This window comes from Rhopalosiphum padi, chromosome 3 (genome assembly GCF_020882245.1).
Source record: "Rhopalosiphum padi isolate XX-2018 chromosome 3, ASM2088224v1, whole genome shotgun sequence".
NCBI lineage: Eukaryota > Metazoa > Arthropoda > Insecta > Hemiptera > Aphididae > Rhopalosiphum > Rhopalosiphum padi.
In genome coordinates, this window is record NC_083599.1 from 78,869,527 (window position 1) to 78,880,566 (window position 11,040).

Below are 11,040 nucleotides of genomic sequence, written 5' to 3' on the forward strand. Positions count from 1 at the left end.
CATAATTTAAATGTACAACATATTTTTGTTTATTTTGAAAGTCGAATACAAAGTAAATAACAATAAAACATAAAATCAATATGTAATTCCCTCGAAAATATTATTCTCTATATTTTTTGGAATGGGTGATTTTACTCTAAGATTACTTAAAAACATAGGAAAAATGATTATACCTATGTAAATGCGTTTAGTCTGTGTTGCGAGTAGGCCAGAAACACAAAACAAATAGTGCGCTGACAGCCTCTCAATAACTTGATAAGTATAAATCACATTATTTTGTTTCATAATATTGTTATGCTCGATGTGCTAATACACATATTTAGGTAAACATCATGTTGAATCAATTATTTAGTTTACGAGCAATTTAGAAATATTTGAGCGACATAAAAATATCAAATACGCTACGCCGTTACGGTCAACTGCATTGACGAGAAAAACTCATTACGACCGTCCGTGAAATAATGACCTCTCCGCGACTACTGCGCGTGGACTCCGTCGAGTAGACAATGGGCGTGGTTCCGACCTGCCGAGACGGCGGCGATATGGAAAACAACGCCATCTCTGGAGCGTTGTATACGTTTTACTTTTACTGTAACGGCCCCTTAATGATAGGATTGAATCATTTAACTATGGACCTATAAATATTCGTAACAAACCTCCACTTTTGTCAAATGAATCATTAAAACGCGGTATAATAAAGATGTCTGCTTCGGAAATGTTATGTTTCACTAAAAATTTAGCTTTAATTATTGGTGAACTAGTTCCCTTACATTCAGAATATTGGTGTTTATATGTTACTTTAAAACAAATCATAGATATTCTCTTAGGAAAATGCCTCAAAGTCGAAGACATTAAACTTTGTAAAGTTTTGATAAAAGAGCACCATGAGTTATATATTAAATTATTTAACACCCATCTCAAACCCAAATTCCATCATATGGTACACTATCCTTTTATAATGGAACAATGTGGACCATTGTCATCACTTTGGTCTATGCGTTTTGAATCAAAACATAAGCAGCTTAAGGAAACTGCTAAATCAATTACATCCCGTAAGAACTCCCCTTATTTATTCGCATGGCTTAACAAATCATCACCCAGATAGCATTTTCGTAATGATAATATTTTATTAATATCTTATCTTATTTCGTTTTTGATGTCATATTATTAATATATTCAAAATATAATTTACACAATTCATGTTTAATAACATAATGATAATATATTCCGAATATTATTTTATTATTTCGTTTTTGATGTCATATTAATAATTCTTTCATAATATTATTTCACAAAATAATTATTTGATAATTTATTGATGTTTATTTTAATACATTATTTTTATAATTTTTATATTATAGATATGAAATCATTAATTAAATAATATAATAATATTCTTAATATATTATCATTATGTAATTAAAGATGAATTGTTTTAATTATTTTTTGAATATGCTAATCATATAACATCATTAATGAAATAGTACAATAATATTCAGAAAATATGATCATAATATAATTATTAAAATCTAAATAATTATAGAAAGATTCAAAATTTCAGTCAAAAAGTTATTTAAAATTATTCCTATTATATTATAATATTAATTTATTTATTTAAAAGTTGATTAATTGTAAATAATGAATACTTATTATTAAGTCTATTAGATATTTGTAATATTGAACTTATAGTTCACAAATAAAACAAGTTTCCATTTATATAGTAGGAACTGCAGAAAGTGCAAAATGGAGGTACCTAATTAGTTATATAGTTCTTATTGAACTTTTACATAAAAATCAGCGTTTTGAATTGTTATAATAGGTACGTCGTATAAATTCATAGTTTCATAAATATTAAATTTGTTCATTTTTTTAGTTTCTAATCCTCTATGCATGTACCTATTTATTAGTAGTTACTAGTTTTCAATTTTTGAATAAAACTGTGCTTTTATTATAAAAGTATTATTATTCGCATTTGAACCCCCCGCCCCGACATAAGAAAATTGAATGTACAACACTTTTCTGAGTTTTTTTTAATTTTTCATGGTAATGTCACTGTTATATTATATTTTATTAGATATAGCCGTATAATAAATACCAACGTTTAGTATGTAGATGGACCGACGGACGAGTTCGGACAGCCAGCGCTCGATTAAAATAGCTAAGATAATAATATTATTATTATGATATTACGATATTACTTATATTATATTATTATGTAACAAATGCTATAATGCCACGCACTTCTTATCGTTGTTATTGGTTTATTGCACGAACTAAGATATATCTTAGTTAATTAGTTCGTGGTTTATTGTCGCTTATTATTAAAGTGTGGTTATTCCAAAGTCTATGGTTATTTCAGGTATTGAAAATTATATTATTATTTTCAATTTTGGTGTATTGGTAATAATGGTAATTATCCGCAAATCCGTGTGTACTGTTTAGCTTTTGACAATTGGTATTACAGAATTTTAGATTCATTTCATTTGTCATTTCTATTTCGACGACGTCTACGGTCTAGACACCGTACAACGTTCTTCGCAGTTCTATAGTAGTATTATTCTACTTGTGAAATTGTCTATTCGACTACCTTACTTTGTTTTTTGTCAATATAATATAATATATCTTATATTATACTCGTGACATTCTCTCATATTTGGTAAGTGACAAAATAATTTAATATTGGACGTACATTTTATATATTATTTTAATGTTAAGTGATTCCAATATTCTAATGGCATTCTTCTTAAATATAATTTATATTTAAAGGACATTTGATAATCATTATTACAGTAAATTAAGTATATTTTAATATTTAGAGGTATACATTTTTTTTCTACAATATACCTATATAAGATAACATCTCTTGTAATATAAATATTTAATTTATTTAACAAGTAACTCCCTATCTACTTAATTTCCTTATTAAATTTTAAATTTCAGAAGAATGTCATTTGAAAAAACATCGAATTTGAGTAGTAGAACTACAAGAAGACGAATTCATGAAGAAGTTGAAAATAATTTTATTATTAGTTCTGATACTTCTTCATTGTTTGATATAATTCCAGAACTTAGTTCCAATTTAAATACTTCTCAAAACGGTGATCCTTCGCCTGAATTATTAGCTGATAATTTAAATGTAAATAATGTAGAACCCCTAAATAGTAATAGTAATTATAATTTATACTTAAATTTTAATTTAAGTTCATCTAGTAATTTGGAGTCAAACTGGGATAGTTCCTCAAATGAATGTACTGATTTTGATGAATTATCAAATTTTAAATTATTAATTAGGAAATGGGCAGTTGAGTTTAACATTCCTTTAATTGCACTAAATGGTTTATTATATATACTTAAAAGTCATAAATGCTTCAATTCACTATCAAAAGATTCAAGAACATTAATGCATACTATACCAGCTATAAATCATTCTTATTTACATATTGTTGAACCAGGCACATATTATCACTTTGGGATTACAAATGGTATATTACAAAATATTCCAAAATCTCTAATTGACTGTAGCCATATTAATATTGTGATAGGTGTTGATAGGTTGCCATTATTTAAAAGTAGTCCTAAACAATTTTGGCCGATAATGGCTTATTTACGCCCTAATAGTGACAATGTTTTTCCTATTGGAATTTAATGTGGCCTAGAAAAACCTGCAAATAGTAACATTTTTTTAAATAAGTTTATTGAAGAAGCTAAGACATTGACTGAAAATGGTTTAAATGTAGACAATAAATTGTACAAAGTTTCTTTTAATACAATTGTATGTGATGCTCCGGCCAAGTCCTTTGTTCTTAACATTAAGGGTCACTCAGGATTTTATTCTTGTACAAGGTTTGAACAAGATGGGGAATATAGGTTAAATCGTGTTTGTTTTCCATATATAACTCCCTCAAAACATCCACCTAATCGAACACATGATAATTATGTTAATCGTATTAATGAGGAACATCATGTGGGTAATATTTCAATGCTAGTACTATACCTGATTTAAATATTATTACATCATTTCCTTTAGACTACATGCATTTGGTATGCTTAGGCACTGTAAAAAAATTAATATTATTATGGATTAAAGGTCCTATTAGAGTAAGTATCCTTCATGGAAAGTTAAGGAAATATCCGTTTTATTGGAAAGGTTTAAAGTTAATACTCCTAGTGAAATTGCAAGAAAGCCTAGAGGATTTGACCAGATTAGTAGGTGGAAGGCAACAGAGTTTCGGACATTTCTTTTATATATTGGACCTATAGTTCTTAAACCAATTTTATCCAATGAACAATGGAAGCATTTTTTAAATTAAAGTATATCTTTCTTAATATTATTGAGTCCTAATTGTTCTCATTTGATTGGCATTGCACAAAAATTATTGGACAATTTTGTCAAACAATTTGAAATATTGTATGGACGTCATTTCATGTCTCATAATATTCATGGTTTGTTACATATAACTGATGATTATAAGTAATTTGGTCCATTGGATAAATGTTCTGCATATCCATTTGAAAACTATATGTCAACCCTTAAAAAACACTTGGAAAACCACATAAGCCACTAGAGCAGGTTGTTAAAAGATTAAATGAAGTACATTTATTACATTTAAATAATCATTCAAAAAAAGAAAATATTTTTTGTTCTGGGTCTCATAGTAAAGGTCCACTTTTAGACAATATTAATGTGAAGTTGCATCAATTTACAACATTGAAATTAACTACATTCATCATTAAAACCCATATTGATGCAGATTCTTATTTGTTGACTAAAGACAATCATATTATTAAAGTTTTTAATATACTTAAAATTGATAACGAAAATCATGATGGTATAATATTAATTTGTAAAAAAATTTTAAATGTTAATCCATTGTATAATAAACCAATTAGTTCTTCTATTTTAAATATTTATACATTTAACAATAAATTATCACCACTATATTTTCAATACCCTTTAAATGAAATAAAAAATAAAATGTTTCTTATACCTTCAAATAATGTATTAATTGCTATACCACTCATTCATTCAATTGGTAATATTCCTTAAATAAACATTGTATGTTTTACCTATTTTTATGTATAAAATATATTACACAGTTAGTCAATTCTCTTTTTTAAGTTAAACATTTTAAATAATATTATCACTATACATATAATATGTACAACTTATTAATGTATTAATTATTGTTTATTATGATATATACAATAATAATAGAAATAATAATTATATAATTTTGTTTTTTACAAATGATCTCGTTTAAACATTTTATTATGTAATTAATACTATATGTATAATCTATGTGCATTATCTTATACAGTGTAAGCTAATTTAATTTAGCACAAAAATAAAAAAATTTGTTAAAAATAATGTACTAATATTTTTATTTAATTATTGTATGTATATACTTGTCAAGTATAAAATATAAGTCATTTTAATAAGAATATATGTATTTGTCATTATTAGGGCTCGGATTTATATGTATTTATGAAACCAAAATATGTACATAAATATGTGCTTAAAAATTTAAAAAATTTTGCAATCAAAAAATGTATTTTACTAATATGATTTTTTAATTATATAATATATTATATTTTAAATAGTAAAATTATTTTTAAAAAAAGGTATTAAAAATTATAAAATATAAATAAAAAGCTAAAAAAAAATAAAAATTTTAATTATCTTGGTAAATTGTAAAATTTATGATAACGGCCATTTTTAAATTTTCAAATTCAAAAGATCTTTGATTTGGCCCTAGTCATTATATATCTGTGTAATTTGATTAGAGATACCAAACCATGTAAATCAATATTATATTATAATATAAAATTATAAAATATATAAATGTTTATAAGTCACACAAGTATATTAAATTAAAATTTGTATTAATTTTTTACAGTTGTATATCAGATATTTATTTATTATACATAATGAACAATAATAAGTTATGGTAAATTGTTGTGTTTGAAGAAGAAAATGCTGTAGAAGTTGTTCCATCAATATGGTTTAAAAATCATACTTGTGCTTGGCCAAATGCTAACGTTAGCAAATATATTAAACACAGGGTTTTGCCAAATAAACTTGATTTTACCTATGTGCCTGCTCGAAAATTATGTAAAGATCTGGGTAGTTATAAAATATTTATTTTAACATTACTTTAATTTATTAAAATAAACCATAAAATATGTTCAATTATTATTATATTTAAAAGTAATTTAATATGTTCATAATATAATGATTCTATTCCGTTTTTACTTTTATAGATAACTATTTAGCTGCAAGAAAAAAAGCTTTAGCAGCTCAAGATAGATCAAACTTATCTTCTGCATATGAGTCAAATTTGAAGGCAAAGAGTAGCAACAAATTAAAATCAAAAACAAATATTAAAGAATCTAATCATAATACTTGGAGTCCTGATTCTTGTGATAGTATTATATGTAAGTGAACTTTTTGATAGTAGACATTAATATAATAATAATGAATAATTAATTAATAATTATAAATAGTAATAAATATTGATTAATTGAAATAATCTTTAGATAGTGAAACCAATTATGATAATGAAGCAGCGAATGAATCTGACAAAAATCCAAGGCTGGGCAAGTTAATGATTTTTTTTAACTCAGTTAAGTTAAGTTAATATGCATCAATAAGAAAAAGTTAAAAGTTAAAAGTTAATAAAATTGTTGATTAACTCAGTTAAGTTAAAAGTTAATACACATTTTTTTTAAACTTTTTTTGAAGTTAAAAAAAAGTTGATTTTTTTTTATTCGTTAGCGACATTAGCGTACTTTATTTCTTATCAACACACAACTGAATTAAAGACTATAATGCTTATACTTCATACAATATTACATAGTATGCGTTTTATTTAATTTTTTTTTTTCGTTACTAACGAAAAAAAAACGAAGTCATTTAAATAATAATTAAGGTGCCTAAAAGCTGAAAATAATTAATTTACATTATTAAATAAAGTCTTTCATACAGATATTATTTGTGTGTTTGTAATAGAATATTAGTGCATTTTTTAATAAAGAATCACAAAATGATTAAAAACAGTTTAGTTGTTTATATCATTATATTAACCATATACAATCAATTTAAAATTACATTATAAACGAAAATATAATTTAAACAATAAGATAATAAATAATAATATATAAGTTGGAATAGTATTTTAACATATTATATAAAATTAAAGTCTAAGTTTAAACTTAAATAGCATTAATCATTACCTATACTAAAATAAATATTACAATAAAAATTATTTCTCTTTTTAGTCAAATCAAATTAAAATTTTACTTTAACTTAATAATATTATATTTGTAATTGAAAAACAAATCATTCAAAATAATAATATATATTTACTAAAATATAAAACAATAGTAATTAAAACAGTTATTTAAATTTATTAAACTTTAAGAGGAGAGTCATTTCAAAATTTTTATCAGCAATTGATCCTCTCCTCTTTTCGAACAACTGTCCCCCAGCACTAAACAAGCGTTCTACATGCGCTGATGATGGAACCGCAGTATTTAATTCTAAATAAGGTTTTTTTTAAATATTTGGCAAATCATTAATACTCTTTATATTATTATTTGTTAAATAATCATTAATAATAACTTTAATGTCATTATCATCATTTGATATTACAGTATTATTAAAACTAAAAAAATCATCTTCGGCGTTTTCATCGAAATAGTTACCAACATTTTGAATAGTTGAACTCGAGGTTGAATTTAATGGTATATTGCTATTTTGTTTTTTTTCGACAAATTGTTCACTAACATACTCATATAAGGCTTCTTTAATGTCATTCCTTTTATCTGGATCCACCCAGTTAAGTTTAAACTTGGGTATTAAACAAGCTGCTAATTTACATGATTTAGATTCAGTATATCTTTGAAACCTGTACACATTTATTAGCTACAAAATATAATACACAATACACTAAAACGTAAAAGTACACTGTTTTCTGCTTAATTTGATGACATATTTACTATTTTGGTATAGATTTAAATACTTAATATTCATAATTAAAATTACCTTTTATTTGTACCTTTCTTTAATGCATTAACAAGCGGTCTACAATAAGATAAATCTTTCATCTCGTTTAATGATTTATTTATTATACTTATTGTAGGGAGCAAGAATCCTAACGACACATGTTTATCTCCCTGCAGTATATCCAAAGCCTGAGCTATAGGCTTCATAACCTAATATTATTTGGAAATGAATAAAATTGTCATTAAAAAATATTAGATTTACTAATTATATACAAGTTATTTAATTAATAGAAATCATGTGTCATTTACTTTGCAATATTCAGTTAAAAATGTAACTTCTCGAGGTTTAGAAATTATTGGCAATTGCAGCTCAATACAGATTATTTCAATTTTTTCAATATGATTCACGACACATTTAATCGCATCATAGAAAGAATTCCACCTGGATATATATATAAAATTATATGACAATTAACATAATTATTATTTGTAAGTTTTTAAATACTTGTATTAAAAATAAATTCTAATTTATAAATAATAATAACCTTGTCGCGTTAGGTGTAATTAGATATCGACCTAAATATTTCTTTATTTGATCAGCACAAAGCGTTGATTGATGATTTTGCTTATTAAACAATTTTTGGCACTTCCCAAACACTCTCTTACTCATAAGTCTATATGTAACATCCTTTTCAGCTTCACGTATATCATTCACAGCAATTAAATTTAAAGTGTGAGCTACACATCTCTGATGTGGAGGCAATGAGAAGTCTAAAGACTTTTCTAAACTTGGTGATTCTAAAACATTTGTTAATTCTATGATTTCAATGTTTGTTGGATCAATATCAGATTCTACTGTATCCATGTCATCACTTACCTCAATTGTATGATCAGCTTCAGTTTCATTTTCAATACTGAACACTCTAAAGTATAAATTTACATAAAAAATTACAAATTTTAATCTAAAATTGAAACTAAGTATTCAGAATAAATTACTTTATTATTCATTAATTGTAGTAATGTACTTTTTACACACATACACAATTTTAATGTCTTATATTTATATAAAACAACAATAATATTTCAATTAAAAAAATATATTAATTACCTAATATTTATTTCTAACTAACTCAAATAATATATTTAATATTATAACCTATATGTTAGGTACTTTGTTTAAAGTTTAAGGAAATAACAGTATACATACCTAAAAGCTTTCACAAAATTTGAAGCGTTGTCTGTAACAACAAGAGTTGTTTTATTTTGTATATTAAATTCATTAAGGACTTTATCAATGTTTTCAGCAATGTTATCATATGAATGATGTCCGATCATGCGCCTGCATGCAAGTGCTTTAGAATTGCGTTCTTGCGTGTTAGGTTCAATCCAATGCACAGTAAAGCCAATATATGATCTATGAACAGAAAACAAATAAGAACAATTAAATTAAAATCATTAAATATTAATTTAATATTATAATGTATGTAGGTATACAAAAATTAAAATGTCACCTTTGTGAGAAAGTTAATCCGTTTTCCTCCGATAAATTTGGCCAAGATTGAGTTATACAGTTCTGCCGCGTTATTATTAAAATTATACATAAGACTTTCCGTGTGGTAAGTCAGTAAATTTCTAGCACGTACAATATCATCCCATAGTTCGAATCGCTTTAGTTCATCGACAAGATTATCTTCACCTATAAATTTAAAAAATATATTATACTATTACTATATACATATAAATACATAAATTACTCAATATACATTTATAAATTATATTTAGTGATATTACCTTCTTTTGTGCCCTGGCAGAAGTACTGTCTACAGTTGGTATGATCTCCAAACACATGGTTGGGCCCATTTACTAAATCTGATTTTAGAACCATTAATCGGGTTTCATATGGTATATTTGTTTGAAGTTGTCGATTATATTTTACAGCTTCGGTGACAGCGTATCGTAATCGTAACAGACGAGTTTGAATAATTTTTCTAAGATAACCCGGTATTGGCTCACCTTTCGAATTTTTCCGTTTGCTTGTTAAATCTCTTAATCGGTTGATGCAGTTTCGCAATAAATGGTTAGTACATTCAACTTTTTGTACAATGCAATTAGGTCCATATGGCTTAGCAATGCGTAAACGTTTCATAACGCTGCTATCTCCATCACCTTTATAAAATATTACATAATATAAAACGTCTTAAGCAAAATAAAAATTAATATTACGTTATAAGTATGCAGTACTAAATATCGCAAAATAAGTTAGTTAGTATTTATTAATTTAAAAATAATATAATAGTATTTATTTATTTTTATTTTTTTATTTTTATCATACCAATCAGCTGCGAATAAATAAGATTGTGCATCTCTAAACTATGTTTAAATCCGTCAACAATGATGTCGGCTTCCATAGCTGTGGAAGGTCCATCCCAATTTAAAAAACAATGATGAGGACCTGGCTCTTTATCGAATTTTTTGGCCGAAAAACACACACAACAGAATTTATTTCTCACGCCGAAAAATATAACTTTTTTAGTAACTGCTCCAATAATACAAGCCTATTTAAAATCCAAAAATTATTACCTTTTTTATTATTTTTTAAAATTGTTGTACATTTTATAAATTTATTACACTTACAACGCCAGATAATGCATTATAGTTGGTTCTATAGGATCGTTTACTCCAAGCACCGTCAGCTACAACAGCTATTTTTGGACGTCCATCCTGGTCTACATCGCCCCTTTCAACAGCGAGTCTACCTTCTTCTTTTCCTGCTAATAACATTCCCTCCAAAGCGATTTTGTGGGTGTACTGAAATACTTTTGAATGCATTTATTGATACATTCTATTAGAAATTACCGGCATATTCAACGTTGCAGCAAATTCTTCAAGTTGACCATATCCTTGACCAGTATTTACAACAGCAGACACGACTGCCATATTAGCATTTATATTTACGTTATCAGAAGGATCTTCACTATTAATAGTTTCTTTTGAGCCACATAATTTGCAAGTAAAACAAAAAGTACTGAAAAATCC

General features: G+C 25.6%; 1 protein-coding gene across 1 annotated transcript; it reads right to left on the bottom strand.

The window, feature by feature from the left end:
• Positions 1–8,040: 8,040 nt before the first annotated feature.
• On the bottom strand, positions 8,041–9,405 carry LOC132924019 (uncharacterized). The gene is made up of 4 exons (XM_060988074.1): positions 9,212–9,405; positions 8,550–8,927; positions 8,314–8,446; positions 8,041–8,214 (listed from the first exon to the last, which is right to left on the bottom strand). The coding sequence occupies exons 1-4, from the start codon at positions 9,337–9,339 to the stop codon at positions 8,041–8,043; spliced, it is 813 nt and encodes a 270-aa protein (XP_060844057.1). The 5' UTR covers positions 9,340–9,405.
• Between the last annotated feature and the right edge of the window lie 1,635 nt (positions 9,406–11,040).

Bases quoted from the DNA above. Each gene is read 5' to 3' on its own strand.
- LOC132924019 (XM_060988074.1), bottom strand. From the start codon at position 9,339: ATGATCGGACATCATTCATATGATAACATTGCTGAAAACATTGATAAA. The intron at 8,447-8,549 runs GTTATTATTATT...ATATATATCCAG, and splicing joins ATTACACCTAACGCGACAAG to GTGGAATTCTTTCTATGATG. The intron at 8,215-8,313 runs GTAAATGACACA...AAATAATATTAG, and splicing joins TTTTAACTGAATATTGCAAA to GTTATGAAGCCTATAGCTCA.